This window comes from Dysidea avara, chromosome 5 (genome assembly GCF_963678975.1).
Source record: "Dysidea avara chromosome 5, odDysAvar1.4, whole genome shotgun sequence".
Taxonomy (NCBI): Eukaryota; Metazoa; Porifera; class Demospongiae; order Dictyoceratida; family Dysideidae; genus Dysidea; species Dysidea avara.
Window position 1 is genome coordinate 41484482 of NC_089276.1, and position 17516 is coordinate 41501997.

The window sequence follows — 17516 nt, forward strand, 5'->3', positions numbered from 1 at the left end:
GTTTAATGACTATTTTTCTAGTGTTTTTACCTGTGAAGATACTACCTCCTCCCCTGCAGTAGACCCAACTGGTGCTCCTTTCATATCTGACTCTATTGAATTTACCCCAGAAATTATTTATAGCAAAATCATCATCCGTTTGTTCCTCTAATTAGGAATGTGACAGTACGGTCAAGGTCCAACTAAACAGCTGTATGCCCTCTAAGTTGGTCTATTTTTGGTATAAATTAAGCAGAAATCCCCAAAATAGTCCATTTTGCACCTAAGCATTATGTTCCTTTCCTGGTGGGTAGGCAGTTTACCCTTACTCGCCTGATTCAATAGGCCTTCCTGCAACTGGAACCTCCTGTACAATTACCAAACCACCACCCAATCATTTGACCATCCTCCAGAATCTACCATGTGTCCAGGCACAGTGGTAGAGGAGGTTTAAAGCAAGGAGTAATATTAACTCAATGATAACCACAATTTACATGCCACATCTATGTGTTTTCTCAGTGTATTTAGCTACCATTATGAAATGCAAGAGAGAGTAGCAAGATATTATAGTGCTGGTCATATGGTATAAGATGCACAGAATTTATAGGGTTCATATAATCATTAGGCTTTATGGTATGCGATCGGCAAGCTTATTTATCAGATCATGCAGGTATGAAAACCATAATCAACATTTCTATAACAATTCAGCATAATTATCGACAAAATAATTCAATATTATGCTACATATTTTGCAAAATAACCATATTAATCTTTAATAAAGTTGTTACACAGCTACTACACTTTTTACTAATTGATGTCCATTGTCCAACTGTGCTCATTATCAAGAACGCAGTTAAAGCAGTGTTTGAATTCTGTGTAGGAAGTGCACAGAGAAGATAACTCTATAAATGGGTCACAGGTATGAGCAATTGGCTGGCAAGCAGTGGATGTATTGAACAAAACATCTACATGGCTGGGAAGCATGACAGAACTACCAATTACTGTACAAAGCGTAGCAACAATTGCAACCCATCCAGCTTAATATTTCCAATGTATTGCAAGAAAAAGCCACACACTCTGTTTTGGGCTGCATTCATCTCTGCAGGTTCAACTATCTGATCAATTACTTTTTCATGTGATACTTCAAGGGATTTATATACAGAGTACAAATCTGTGACTGAATGCTGTGCCCAAAAGCACTTGTCATCTTCTGATAGGCCGGAATTCATGGCATAAGTTGCTCCTAAAACTTTAGTAGTGAATTCACATTGGGCAACTTCTAGTAACTATTGCTTTACGGTTGTCTGGCTTTGGTACTTCAAGACATCCATATCTGCTCAAAATAGATACCAGCTTCTCAGAAAGGCTTGGCACCAATGCAACATCTTGAAGAGCCCTTCTGAGTGTTTGTCCCTCATAATCTACAAGATAATCCATAAATGATTCAAGAATGATAGCATCTGGTAATACGACAAGTGGACCAAGTAAAATTGAAGCAATAACTGGGAATGCAATTTGCAGAGGAAGGAATCCACAGGCTAAATATCCATGCGGCATTATCTTGCCCAGAATTGGAAATGCAGCAGAATCAATCGTGTGATGCAGAGCTGGCACAATGAGTGCAGCTCCATCAAACATTTTATGCTATGCTGCTTCCCAAAAAGCTGAAGAAGATTCCCTTGCGACTCCTCCTGCATTTATTGCTCATTCATCTGTAAATTTTACTCTGAACGGAAATTCCTTGGTAACAGCAGGACTTGATCTGTACAGTTCAATTATATCACTAAATAATTGGTGACATGTGATACTGTGAGTGGCACCAACTGTGAATCTCTGAAGTGATTCAAGGCGGCAAGCTTTTGCTATACAACACCGAACCTTGTCAATAAGTAACAAAGAACTAAGCAATGTATTCTACCTCTCTGAACAACTTCTTCACAATTTTAAAGCAGTTCTTCCTATGTTAAGAAATGAATCAGTTTTAAACTTAATTCCACAGAATTCATATAAACACCTGTGCTAGAATGACTAGTGGGTCTTCAGCATCCTTGCTTTCTTCTATTGCTAGCAAGGATCCCTGAATGTGTAGATGACTGATTAAAGTTGTAGGAGCTAGTAACTTTATGGTATAAATATAGAAAGGCTGTGTCAAATGACTTCTTGCAAATGCTATCTCATATAAAGCCTACGTGTTATAGAACATGATGCATTAATTATTATTTGCAATACAGGTGTTGTAAAGATTACTAACCTTGGCAGTGCAATTTTCATCTACTACTGCTCTCACTTTTGTACCATTGGGAAGCCTCAACGTTACCCTGATCCCTGTCCCAGTGCCAGTTGAACCATCTCCCCACTTTTTCAACAGATGTATACATAGCTCATCATATTTCTTATGGTTGGGTGCATACATATAACACATATCCAAAGGTGAGGCAAGTTCAAACCTCTTTAGTATTGGAACCATCTTGCATTGCATTTTGTTCACTCAATTTTTCCTATAACAAGGTGTGTATTTGCTATAATATTATACACACTTACTATATAATACTATACACACTATAAGTTATATTTATGTTTAAGGTCATTTTACAAAACAGTTGACTACTCTAATAGAACATACATAAGGAAAGTGTGCTGGACCGTACAGTGAAACCTCTATAATTCAATGTTCATTGGGACAAGAAAATTGTGTTGGAGTCAGATTATTGAGGCAGTAAATATACACAGAAATATCTATTTGGTACTTAAAACAGTGTCAGATTATAGAAATATTCTGGATTACAGAGGTGTGTATAAATAAGGTGACTTAATCCATTATTTCCTGGCATATGAACTGTACGGAAAGATACATCTCGGAAGGTGATTTTTTATCTTTAAATGTAATAATGGGCCTAAGTTGATTAACATTATTCAAAGCAACATGCAAACACTCTGAGGACAATCTTAATAAATACTCTGTACTTACACTGAACTCCTGTTGATGTTTTATGAAGTGAATACTTTTGAATTTGTAAAGCCTGCATGGATGATTTAGCCTCCAACTGCTGGCATCTCTGAATTGATAACTAAGACTAACTTGCATGAAATAGTGTGCATACAATCAAGCTTGCATTGCACTGTCAATGCAATCTATGCATCAACGTACACTTTATTAGTAACTAATCCATATCACATTGTCACCTATCAATTGTGACTAAGTCTGAAGATGATTTAGGTACCATAGCAATGGTTACTAAGCAGCAGCCATGAAAAAGATTTTACTACATCAGAGTTTATTATTGCTTAACAACAGTTGCTATGGTTAGTGTTTAAGTAGATCAAAGACTTCAACCTATGTGTATCCTCCTTATAGTGTGCCAAACAAAAACATTAGAATTGCTGTAATTACCTCCTGTTGAAAGATGAAATGTGTTATATTACAGATATCGTGGTATCATATAGCATAAGATATATTTAGGAAAGGGTGCCATAGTACAATTTCTGTAGTGTAGGGGATCCCCCCTCCCCGACATAATAATTTGAGGGACTTCACTGTTGCTGTCCTAACTAAAGTGTGTGAGGATATGAGGGTCGAACTTCCATTACAGTCTCTTACAGGCGAGAGCCTTCAATCTGCATCAGCTAATAATGAGGATGGAGCTCATGCAGATGTGGGATTATGGGGATGTAAATATCAGAGGACATTTTTTGATGTTAAGTTATTCAATGCTAATGCTCCTTCACATCGTGGTAAACAAGTATCCTCACTTTAAAGATGCTTCAACTTTTGAATGTGAGAAACAATAGTGCAAGTATGCTACATCTGGCTACACAACATTCAAATGGTGCAAGATGTGTATGATAAAGTATGTAATCATATAAAAGACCAAAAGGTGTTGAACATGTTCTCACTGGAGAAATTGTGACCAATGTAAAAGCAGATGTGCTACATGAAGGGAGGCAATGCTACTAGAACTAAAGTTTATAGATGACCGACTAAGCAATATGCACTCATCTATTAGCAAAATAAAATAGTAGCTACCAAAGCTTCTTACTAAAGTAATTTGATATTTGGTTACAAGTACTGGCTAATAAAATTTGGAGGGCCATGACCCCAATATCCATTCCATTTTCACCATCTGTGAACATTGAATGTTTGGATCTCACAAAATCTGTGACTCTAAAGGTTTTAAGACATCATAGTCATTTTCAAATAATATTATTTTGCAGAGGATTCAGCACATGTACAGTTACTATGTTCTTCCTTCGGATCACATTACCTGTAACAGTTGATCGACACTCTCCTAAATTGAATGCATTCAGACCTGTTGTGTCCTGTACTAAGTTTTATTATTAGAATATCACCTACCCCCTTGCTTTTCTTATCCTACCAATATATGTTTAGATACAGTACATCTGTACCTTTTACTTCAACCAAACAATTAGCACGATAGCTATAGGGTAAGAAAGCTTTTGAGGAAATGCTTCAGAATTCCTATTCTGGCTGCCTTTAAGATGTGATCTGTAGATATAAACATTTTTACTGTATATAAATATTGATTAGAGTTTTATGATTTTGAGGTTAAGCACAGTACAATATGTAGTATTACTACCAAAATCCTAAAATATTAAGTACCTATCATGCTCTTAAATGAAAACTGATTTAGCTAGGGAAAACATATTCAGCTTTTCCACTTTGTTTAGCAATTCTTTTTCTTCTGACCTATTTTGCTCAATACAGTGGAACCTCCCTATCCGGACCTCTATTATCCAGACAGCCCAAATTGGTCATGTGGCTTGTAGTTTATTGACCATAATGAAGTTTGGTTTAGATGAAAGCACAAGGAGGGAGCCTAAAGGCTGCTGTTTACCTGTTTGATGGCTTGTTTATTGTACTATATACTAATAACTACCACTTGGTTGCTAGGTGATAATGCATTTTTACAGCCCAGGGAAGTGACCATGACTGCTCTGTAGTGACTTCCCCCTCTGCCCACTAAACTGCATAGCACTAACTGATAGCAATAACAACATTACTTGTATTTAAGTTAGTCACTTTAGCATAATAGCATGTTATTCTTAGTTACGGACATTTCTGAGATACAGACAGTAGTAGGTACCAGACCACCCGGATAAGAGAGGTTCCACTGTACTTTGCTAAAATTATGAGCATCAATTAACAACTATTAAATGCAGCATCTCAACCTCACAAGCATATTATGTGGCTGTTCTATTAGAATATTTCATATGACTATTCTATTGTATATCTCTAACTGCCCTTCCTATATTACAAGAAACTGATCTACAATGCTGTGTGTGATTGTTCTATTAGACTACTTTGATCTTTATAATGCTTCACTTTTCAAAAAATCCACCTAATTTGCAAACGTTTTGTTCATTGCTTTTACTATCCTATTTTTCTAAAAAATTAGCCCTAGCTCATCCCTATTTTTTTGGTGACACCAAAAAATGGAAGAAAGTTTATGTAATTATGATTATGCACTGCTAGACTTGTGAAAGTTACACGTTGATGTTCTGCAGAAGATTTAGGTTTACGCTAAGAGAGGGAGTGAGCTAGGGCTGCTCTACAAAAATTTAATGTGAAGCATGCAAGAGCTTTAATGATATAGGTCTATTTCCACAGCCTACATGTTATGCATTGTAGTAACCAACTTAGATAACAATTATTGCAAAAATATAATATAATCAACACAAAAGAGCATCTACAGCAACTGTACCATACAAAAGTAATTACCACCTATATAGCTATGTAAAATTAACCACAATACAATTAATGTCCTAGTGGCTTACACTAAAAACTCTATTACGAGAAATAATGTATGCATTAAATCCAAAACGAACAGTTACCACACAATTTTACCCCCAAGCCCTCTTTGTCCATACAGCTGCGAATGTTTTGTTCTGCAACAGGATGCTCCAGATAGTTTGGACCCTTTTGTGACAAAACAGCTCCTACCCCACATAGGAAGGCATCACTTAACTCACAACCAAGATTGCAATGAGCTACATAGTAAAACTTTGGACTTTTGGCTCCTTCAAAGGTTTGTTTCTTTTGGCTCCTCTCCCCAATGCCATTTCAACTTCAGGGTAGCCAGGGTTGGCTGACGTAGTAATTTGTTGTAATAGTTCACAAGTCCAAGGATGAACAAAGCTCTATGTTACCATTATCAGCATCAATACAACTGTTGATCTAAGTCTTCTAGTGTTGCTTGTGCATGGCACTCTTTAAGAAGAGAGTAAAACTGCCAGTCTTCAGCACAGTGCTCTGAACAGTTCTTTTCTAAACTCTAAAAGAAGAAAGATCAGTGTGATTGACAATAAAATCTCTGGAGGCAAATGGTCTGGGGGCACAGTTCCCCAGACACTATAGATTTGCTGGAGGGCTTTAATATGCAGTGGAAGTATAGCTGCAAATGTAAGCACTTCAACTCTATATGCATGCAGTTTTGGTAAAGCTGAAAATGATTATATCCACAATAGTTCAGTACAATCAGCCAAAGACTTTTTCTCAGCTTTGAATTTTAATTTTGTTACTGCATGTGCAGTGTGTACAATTTCAGTGAAAGCAATTTCGTGATTCTTTTTTTGAAACAAATAATATTACCACAAGCTCAATTGTTTGCCAAAATTTTAATACTGTGTTTGCTTTTGATCTTAAATAGAAAAGCGGTTCATGACAAAATAATATAGCTACAGTGCTTTTACAGCACATGATGACATTAGGATCCTAGCCAGATGTTTAACAGTAATAGTGAGATAACAGTGCATGAAGAGGTCAAGAAAAGAATATGTTAATTTCATTGCAAGCATTAAAGTAGTTGACTGTTTTATTAGAGAATTTCAACAGCTTACAAATTACTGAATCATTGTCTAGCTATGTATAATTTACTGCTACTAAAACTGCAGAACTACATACTACACCAGGAAATATAAGGGGATTGACATTTGTCATCATCATCAATGCTCTGAAATGCATGCTACCTCATGACTGATCATTCTGTCATTGTTCATCCATATTACAACATACATTGCTGGAGGAGGTTCTTTTGCAAGTTTATGAGGAACACGCATGGACCAATCTATGGAAGGTGTTATACAAGGTTGGCCACTGGCAATTCTAGATATACGGGGGGGGTACAGCATAAATATTATTGATGTTGTATGACTGTAGTGTAATGCAGAATTTTAAAGGGGTTTTGGGGGTGCAACTCCCAGAAGCTGCAAAATTTTTGCAATTATAAGGCTTTAAAATGGCTTAAAACATGAAAAATGCTAAAACTAACAATGCTAATCTATAGCTACCACAATATTCCCCAAGAGTTTTGAAAACTTATTTTTGACAAGGGGGGGGTGCCCCCTGTAGAATCGCCTATACATGAGGTTGGTAAAACCTTCAAACAAAAAGAGTCTGGACTCATGATACAAAACACTAAGGGACACTAAGGGAATTAAATCAGATCCAGGCCACTTTCAAAAGCACTGAATTCTGGTCTACTGTGGCTTGCAGATCTTGCATGCTGAGAGGATATGATTGCTGAAAACTATAAGAAAAATGTAGTAGCTATCAGCTCTTTTAAGTCGTCTTGAGACTGACTCGGAGAAAACTTTCAAGCCACCTTGGGACTTTCAAGCCGTCTTCAGACTTTCAAGCCGCCTTGAAGCTTTCAAGTCGCCTTGAGACTTTCAAGCCGTCTTCAGACTTTCAAGTCGCCTCGAGACTTTCAAGCCGTCTCGAGACTTCAAGCTGCCTTGAAACTTTCAAGTTGTCTTGAAACCAAGTGGAAGCTGTACAATTGCGAGTGCCTGCAAAGAGAAAAATAATTTTAAAAATATATATATAAATAATGAAAAAAAAATATATATATATATATAAATAATCGATAAGACATGGACCAGTTCTATTCTTGATTTATATCAATGACATCATTGCCAACATCCAAAGTGAGATCCGTCTTTTTGCAGATGATATTCTTATTTACAAAACCATTAAAACACCACAAGACCATAAAATACTTCAAGATGATTTAAACTCACTGACAAGATGGGCAACTGACTGGATGATGGAATTCAACATCTCCAAATGTAAAATTTTACAGATAACAACACACCATAACAAGAGTACCTTCACATACAAAATGTCCAACATTCCACTGGCTACAGTATTAGAACACAATTACCTTGGAATCCGTCTCCACCACAAACTATCATGGGATCCTCACATCAATTACATCTGTAACAAGGCAAATCGACTCCTTGGATTCTTAAAAAGAAATCTCCACAATGCACCATCAGAAATTAAAGAACACGTCTACAAACAATTGCTCTTACCATCATTAGAATACTGCTCAGCCATCTGGGACCCCTATCATCACACTAGTATTAGTAAACTAGAAATGATTCAACACCGTGCTGCTCATTTTGTTTTGGACAAACCCTGGCACAGATCTAACCAAAAACATGATAGCATCACAGACATGTTAACCAGTCTTGAATGGCCTACACTTCAAAACAGAAGAACAATTGCTAGACTCACCTTCCTATTCAAGATTGTCAGGAATTTACTAGCAATATCTGATCATTGCTTACCGTCACCAACTCCAGTGTCCTACACCCGTGCTCAACATCCTCTCAAGCTAACTCAATTGCAAACAAGAGTTGATGTGCACAAATACTCCTTCCTCCCACGAACAATTATTCAATGGAACTCCCTTCAAATTCCTAACATCGACACAATAGATCTCGAAACATTTAAGAATGCTGTAAGTAATAAAATATGTGATTGTAATGCTCATTAGCGTGTTGCCCCTAGTGGGCTTTGCTAATTAACAATAAGAATAATAATAATAATTGTACAATAATAGGTAAGGCCACCAATTGACCACCATACCTCATAATAGCGATTCCAGGAGAATTTTAAAATTAATGGAATTGTTTTTATTTAGCATAACCTTGTGCAGTACCCCCTGAGGATCTCATAAACACTTAGGTTTTAAAAATCCATCATAGGATGGTGGAGTTATAAGTCCTGAAAATAGGCAAAATTTTCTCCGTATCTTTCCATTGAACTAAAATGTGCCAATTGAACAAATGTGCCATTTGCCAACTGCCAAATGTGCCATTTGCCAACTGCCAAATGTGCCATTCTTTTTGATGGTGCTAAACACCTATCTCAATGTATCCCTTTGTCCAAAGGAACAACTAGATTAATATCAGAAGGTGGGACAACATTTCTGGGGAAACTTATGGATGTGTCCTTGTCAGCAACTAAGGCAGTTGCAAATAGAAAGGGTTTTTCCTTCTTAACTGAATTGTTATCTGCTACAGACTCTCTCCCAATTCGTGGAGAGTACAAATCGTGGATTTATAGGAATTACATCATTTCATTATTGAGGTTTCGCTTATGTGTGGATGCAATCACCAATCACACAATAAAAAACTTGAATCTACAGATACACGTTACCTTAAGAAGTGGTTACAGCTCCCAAGGAATGCCACTAGGGTGATTTTATATTACCCTGGTATTTGCTGCCCTAGTGTTTCCCATGTATCTAGGGAAGCAAAGCTTAGTTTACTTTCATGTGTTTCTACTTCGTCCGATTCCAGACTGCAGGAACTGGGCTTGCATCTCCATCTTGGCAATGTTCTTCTGCAGTTTCAGTCACAGGACTATTCCATCCTGTCTGCTGCACGAAGTCATCTCTCTTCCATGCCATTGGCTCGGTCCTTATATAAAAAAGCCAAAGCTCAGTTAGTCAAGACAGTTACTTCAGATTGTGAATCTCACCTTAATCACCTCAGTGTACGATGTAAAGTTCTAGATTCAGCAAGATTGGAGACTCTTGCAGAACATGGAACAAGCTCTTAAGTGGGTTTCACCCTGGACAGCTTTCCTTTTTGTTGAGGGCTTCCTCGGACACATTGCCCACTGCAGTCAACTTACGTCATTGGAACATATATACAGAGTAATGCCAAATGTACATTGTGTGACTCGATCTAGCCAACTACAGCCCATATTCTAGGTGGCTGCCCAGTGGCACTATCTCAACAGAGGTACACTCATCGTCACAATCAAGTTTTGCATATTTTAGTCTCCAAGTTGACAACCCTTTTTGCTGATCACCAAGATGTCAGGGTGTGTGCTGACTTAAACGGTTTTCGCTTTAATGAATCGCCACAGGAAATCATTCCTTCAACAGTATTGATCACACCTTATCGTCCTGACCTCATTCTCTATAATTCCCATTCTTCTTTGATGGGTATTATTGAATTAACCTGCCCTCTTGACTCACAACAACACCTTGTGTCTGCTCACTGTCGAAAGCAACAAAGCCTGAATATTTGCAGCTGCTCGCAGAGTTGGACCATTTGAATATCGCTACTTATTACAGTACTGTGGAAGTTAGCGTCTTGGGTCACTACCTTCCTGATTAAGTCAATGCACTTAAAGATGTAGTTTTTTTTCATGGATCAAGATTTATTGTTTTCAAAAGCCAGTGTTAGAGCTGTTTTGAATGAAATAGCTGGGGCATCAATTTCTGCATCTCAGAGGATCTTTTTTGGGAGGAACTGTAAAGAATGGACTATTGACCCAGACTGATTGAACTAGATTTTGTAGTTACCTTATAGGGCTTTTTCTTGTTGTATGTATGTATGTACGTACGTATGCATGTAGTTACACTTTTTCTTTCCTTGCCATGCCCACAACTGACTACTGAGTAGATCAGATCTGTGGTCGCATGTTAGTCCGAGGATTCACATACTTGTCTCTTTTTTGTTGTACACATTCATCATAATCATGATGGTCTTCTCTCTTATAACTGAGCTTTGCAATAACATTTTGAGCTTCTGTTTTCTATTATAAATACCTTAATAAATGGACCACATGCACTGTAACCTTACGTGTAACACCCTCTGAATAAAGGTCACCTCCATAGAAAGCCACTAAATAGTTGCATGCATTTAGCATCTTGCGGATGACAAAACAGCATACATGCACATGGTGAAGTATATACAACCACTCTGTACCAGTCATCTCCACTCAAAAATGCAATGTGCATGCAAAGCAAGGAGTTGTACTGTTGATTTATAGCTGCTTATATGATTAACTTTTCTCTTTAATGTACAGCTCCTTGACAGCTACCAAAATGGTGCATCAAGGAGATGAGCTTTTTGTGGTGCAAATTTGCTGACATTTAACATAGTAATATTGAAAACTACATGGACAAAAATGCTCACCTTGATGTAACTAACATGTGCTGGATTGTTTCTTGCAAAGAGAACATAACTTTGTGGTGGCTATATTGCAAAATAATCTTATAATTGGCACAAAACTCCACACAAACATATTTGTAGCAGAAAACTAACTGCACCATCGTATTCCTTGCCCCCAGAAACCCTAGAAATGATCCACTTGTTTGATCAATCACTTGTACAGCAGCGAATTGATTGTGTCAACTCTCCAATGGAAGATTCACGGAGAAAATTTTATGCAAAATTTACGGAATTCCGGAATCACTACTTATAACAGTATATCCAACATGCAATAGTTTCGTATATGCTTACTAATCTTGGCTGGAGTCCTCTTGCTGATAGGTAATAGCTATTCAAAATTATTTATCACATTATAGACATTAACGCTGACTCTTTACTCCCACCTTGCCCTTGTACCTGCGGACACTCAAAGAGATTCTTACTGTTGCCAGTAAGACTAATGCCTACTCAAACTCTTTCTTCCAAACAGTCAAGCTGTGAAACTCTTTACCAGATGATGTTGTAATTGTTTCAGACCTCAATCATTTCAAACAAGGAATAACAGTAGTCACAGGTAGTTATTAATTTTTGTAATGTAATTACTTTGTGCAATGTGCATACATGCTCCCCTGGAAGGCCTGCACAGTAATAAAATTAATTAATTGTAGATTCTTTGTTTCCTGTCACCCGCCCGCATGAGCCACATGCAAATGTATTATTGCATTTGATAGTCATGTGACCTAAATACTAATACTGGCAGGGAGTTCAGTTGTATAGTCGTGTCATTGGAATGAAGACTAGGTTATTGGATAGGTAGACTCTGATGTGAGTTTCTGATGTTATTTAGTGCATGGCATCCGGCCTAATACTACCAGTGAATCTCTTCAAGTAGCTAGTCATTGATAAACTTGAGATGCGCATCAATATGAGTCCCATTCTTTAACGTGTGAAACATTTGGAAAATTCGTACTGTTGAAGTTGATGGTACAGAGTCAGGCTAGTAAGTACAGTACTAGCTAGCACGTGTTACCTCAAGCATGGCAAACCCAGCAGCTCTATACGTAAATGCCTTTAGCCTGTCGACTCAGGAAACACTACAACTTCAAATCTATAACCTTCTAGAGGCTTGAATATCATACAGTACGATAGTACTGTATGGTAGGGACGACGAAGATGTGGGCGTGGTCTATGAAGATAAAACAAGCCAAAATCATCTTTGCAAACCCTTCACGGCCACTTGACAGTATTGGTCAGGTATAACCAAGCCCAAACATGCCCCCAGAACGACCAGAAGCATTTTCGATTAGGTGCTACGAAATTTAAAAAAAAATTATGTTTGCGAATTTTCTACTAACTCACTGATGCCTGCCTGCCTGCCTGATGCGTTCAGTCAAGCGTAGCGGAAAATTGGCTACAGCTACAGCCTTACTTCTTTGGCAGAAATGCTTCGAATTTCATGGAGATGAAACTTTTAGTATTTTAAATATCCTACAATGTATGTGCTATTGCTTACTGATTTTCGTTTGATCTTTCTTTATCGTGGTCATTGCTCATCAGTAGGGCTTCCATATCAATAGGGCTTCCATAAGGGTTATTGCAAAAAGCGGCCTTGTGGCCTTTGGCCTAATGGCTTTATGGCCTTAGATCTTGGTGATAACGAGAACATTAGTAGAGTGTGATACAACTACTATGCATTATTGTTCCCTCGCATAGGTTTGTGTTAGACTCCATGCCAGCATAGAACCATAAGAGAGATCGATACTCTCTAATGCACCTATCAATGTTAGGCCCCTATACCCCCCAGTACGGACCGGGGACATGTGGGGATTTGACACCCTGCAAGAGCAATAACCCCACTACTGAGGCCTAAGTGTTTGTCTAATCTCCTACCTACCCCCTATATTCCCCGAGGTATTCCCACACTCCATGATCAGTTGACCTTGAAATTCAGTAATATATAGATATAGCACATGCATGTCATATTTCAGAGATACACTCTCTTCTGTTCTGCCATGCCTGCAGACAATACACGTTAAGGTTTGGCTACGGGTCAATGTCACGTGATTTAACTAAATATAGCTACACAATTCGATTGTTATAAAAGTGCTTGTCAAAAGCCCCACCACTGGGGGTAACTTTGTAGGTGAACCCCCGTATAAACCCCCTATAATCCCCCTATGGATCCCGTACTGGGAGTACTGGGGATTACAATTGATAGGCGCATAATACAACCATAGATTTATGATACAACAGTCACCTACATGGTTTCAATAAAATACTCTAATAGAGCATTCACAAGTTAAACTGTATGGCTGCATTTATATATGGCAAGAAATAACAGCCTGGCTTGTTTACTCAGTTGAATACTGCTACTGTGACTACCCATAGGTTATACAATCTATGGACTACCTTACTGAACCTCTACAATCTACATACCATGCTCTGTAGCTAGCTTTTATTATTATTTATTGTTAATCAGCAGGACCCTCCAGGGGTATAATGCTGATGTGCAATTACATGTGTACAATTTCAATTAGCTACCAGATGATCCATGAAACAGGCAGGCTGCAATATGAACAGGCCAACCATATTGACTCTACGGCATATGTATATAGCTAGGATTCTACGCGAGACTACATTAGAAATATCACATAGTCTGTATGTCATGCTTAATTTGCGAATGCTCTATTAGAGTTTTTATTATTAAAACATGTAGGTGACTGTTGTATTAGAGAATATCGATTTCCCTTATGGTTCTATGCTGGCATGGAGTCTAACACAAGCCTATGCCAGGCAACAATAATGCATATAGTAGCTGTGTCACACTCTACTAATGTTCTCGTGATCACCAAGATCTAAGGCCACAAGGCCATAAGCCGCTTTGTGCAATAACCCCTTCCATAATCATTGTGAATACACGTGTTATTGCACCAAACTTTTAGAATACGTTTGTGATTTGACGTTTGGTTTATACAGGACCTATTGTACGTCGTCGACAAGATACATGCGTAAGACATCTTGTTTAGTATTAGTGTGTTTGTTGTTTAGCAGCTAAGATTAACTGCTTGCGTTTCTAAATGTATTTATTTGCGACTAACACATTCTTCGCTATTACTGAGTATTAACACTTCTTTATGTATCCTTGCATGTGCTTACCATTGTCTACACAGTCAGCAAAACCATATACATACATGATTGGAATAGTCGAATAACTATCTAAAGCTGTTACACTATTAAGTGTAAAATGCATATACAAAACTTCTAATTCAATGCATGAATAATAATGTATTAAGTGCATAATCTCATAGAAACCCTGCATATTATGTTTTGTCACAATTCCTTGTCAGTTGTCAGTCGCTCCAGCAGCATTGTCCTTATGTGCAACAATTACTTATTGTGTTCCACCAAATTCACACTACAATGATCAATGTGTACTGTATAGCTAACCCATAGGCGGTGGAAAGGGGGGGCTAGGGGGCTGAAGCCCCCCTTGGTCTGCTGTTAGCCTCCCCTCAGAATGATATCACACCGAATCATCTTTCTTGGAGTGGGGCTGAAAACCGTGATAAAGATCGAGATACTCTAATAGAGCAGTCACTCTAATAAAGTAGTCACTCTAATAAAGTAGTCAGTGTGTAGCGAGCTATGTAAGGATTTTTATGTAGTTTATCACCTAGAAATGGTAGCTGGTGAGGTGGAAAGCTCTTGTCAGTTGGTTGTGACCTTTTTTTTTTTTGGTCTCACCTTACCAAATTATAAAAATAAGTCTGGGTCAGCCCAGCCCCCCCTCATATCAACTACTTCCTCTGCCGCTGAGCTAACCTATGACAGGTACAAAGAAAGCATAGCTTATTTGGTAACATCATTGTTAACAAAGTTATAGCTAACAAATGTGTAAAAGGTAGAGTAGGGCTTATCATACAGTACGATAGTAACTGTATAGTAGGGACCACAAAGGAGTAGGCGTGGCCCACAAAATAATATCACCCAAAAATCAGCCTCAATTTTCCCTTACAACGATGAGGCAGTATTGGTGAGGTAAAAGTAAACCCAAACAAGCTTTCAGATCGACCCGAAATGCTTTCAACAAGTTCTTGATTAAAATGCTGTGTAACGGGTTGAACATAGCTGACAACGAAGCATAATGGTAACTTCACTTTTCACACGATAATTGATATAGCTGGGGCACGCAGTGCCTTTTCAGATGCGGTATGCATGGGGCCACCAGCTATAATAAAATTATTTACAAAAAAAGTTAACAAACAAGTACACAAAAAAATTTGGAATTTTCAACTAGAGTAGGGACCAAAGCACATTGATAAAAAGTACTGAAACAAGTTGGAGTAGTCCATGATATTAAATCACTGTAATACAATAAGAAGTGTTATATCCCTACTGTGCATTTCCGTTATGGTATCTTGAGCACAGTAGGGATATAACACTTCTTATTGTATTACAGTGATTTAATATCATGGACTACTCCAACTTGTTTCAGTACTTTTATCAATGTGCTATGGTCCCTACTCTAGTTGAAAATTCCAATTTTTTTCGTGTACTTGTCTTAGTAAAATCACAACTAACCTTGAATCTAGCTCTCCTGATTCTGAGAGAAAAAATCTATTTGGAGTTAATGGGCTCCCTTTAATATTGTTGATATTAAATATAAGATTTTAACATTATAGGCAGGTTATAAAAATTTTAATAACGACAATTCAGGTGAATTTTGTGCAAAGACCAAGTGGCACCAAATTCACCTGAATTGTCGTTATTAAAATTTTTACCATTAACCTACCATCACAGCCATTTCTTGGCCGCCACCTTGGATTTCACATCTTTTTTCACCACAGCCTTTTTGGGGGCCGCACTCTTTTTTTACAGCTTGGCTGTTTTGGATTAGGTATCATTAACAACATCATCAGCTGAAATAAGTGAAGCAAGCAACCCTTGCTCTGAATACAACAGCATTCTCAAAGTTTTCTTGTGCTCTTTAACAACTAAAACTGTCTCCACTAATATCAAACATGCAATAACACCATGTCTCTTTCTGCCATCAATTATGAAATAATATCATTCAATTTTTACCTTTGTCTATCATCCTGCAGAACACACATACCAGTATGTAAAGGCAGATGCATTTATAATACTTGCCATACAGTCATCATAACTAATGTGCCTTGTAATATGTGATAATATTACATAAGAGGAAAAGTGTGGCAATTTTGAATGTACAGCTCCATACATTTCCTTGATAGGCTCACAGGTAATAATATGGCAAACATATATATAATATAACATAATAAATATTCCATTTCCCACTACAGCTTTATTAACAGACAGTGGCTTTGTTAGTGCTAAATTTGCCACACTTTAACTACTATAATAAAATTCACGAATATGTAGCATACATATTTACACTTTCTTTAATTTTGATTTCATTTCTTTGTGAAAATAAAATGATCTTCACCCACTGTGTATATGCCAGCTTCATACATACACTGTATTATTGGTACCCTGTATACTGGCTATAGTCAGTTTGTATTCACCTAAGCCCTCATGGTTTGTTAATAACTCTTGTTACTGTCCAAACATTTGGTAGCTCTGTGAAGAGAATAGTTTATCAAAAAATCCCTCGGTGATTATTCTAGGATTTCTCCTTTGGGGGAAATCAAAAATTTGGGGGATGACCACGTGAAAGTCTATATACATGTTTATAGCAAAACAAAAATAATAAAATCAGACTTTTCAAGATTAAATCTGGGAGAATTTTTGATGACTGTGCATACCATTTTGAAAGTAGAATTTTTACAAAATTACACTCTGAGATTTATGGACAATTTTGAGAGTCATATTTAAACATACTATTTGAAAACAATTAAAAGCTTGGACTCTCAGATATTGAATAACCATCACTATAATTATGTAGGATTTTTTGTTAGTCGTACACTGAATGTACCCTAAGAGATTTTTAAACAAAATTAATACTGAATCTGAGAGTATTTTAAGATGGTGTTTGCATTTTTAACCTGGGAAAATTTTACTTATAAAATGCTTTGAGATTGAATCTGAGAACGTTCGGTACGTTTTGTGTGCCATATTTAAAAAAAGCTTAAGTGTAGTAGTCACTCACCATTTTAGGGGGTGAGTCTGAGATTTTAGCTGAGGAAGTTATTCCCTCTTAACAGCCCTATAGAATAAACACTGAAAGTGAAGCAATACGAGTATGAGTTATGACGCTTTAAAAATATCCCATCCATTTGGTATAGATGATTCAGGCATGTAAACAT

The 17516-nt window shown here is 37.3% G+C and overlaps 1 protein-coding gene across 4 annotated transcripts in view; it reads right to left on the bottom strand.

Moving 5' to 3' along the window:
- Nucleotides 1-15466, bottom strand: part of LOC136255530 (uncharacterized) — a 29462-nt gene extending 13996 nt beyond the window's left edge. The window contains exons 1-6 of one of the 4 annotated variants that reach the window (XM_066048323.1): nt 8569-15466; nt 8160-8519; nt 5843-8104; nt 2427-2477; nt 2231-2371; nt 113-1937 (exon numbers count right to left, since the gene is read on the bottom strand). In XM_066048323.1, coding sequence (XP_065904395.1) covers nt 1923-1937; nt 2231-2371; nt 2427-2477; nt 5843-5863 — 228 coding nt within the window. In that variant the 5' untranslated portion in view covers nt 5864-8104; nt 8160-8519; nt 8569-15466 and the 3' untranslated portion in view covers nt 113-1922. Of the gene's footprint in view, nt 1-112; nt 2165-2230; nt 2372-2426; nt 2478-5645; nt 8105-8159; nt 8520-8568 lie in introns of those variants that run through there. The other 3 variants (XM_066048321.1, XM_066048322.1, XR_010700942.1) reach the window with 3 other exon arrangements.
- Nucleotides 15467-17516: the final 2050 nt, after the last annotated feature.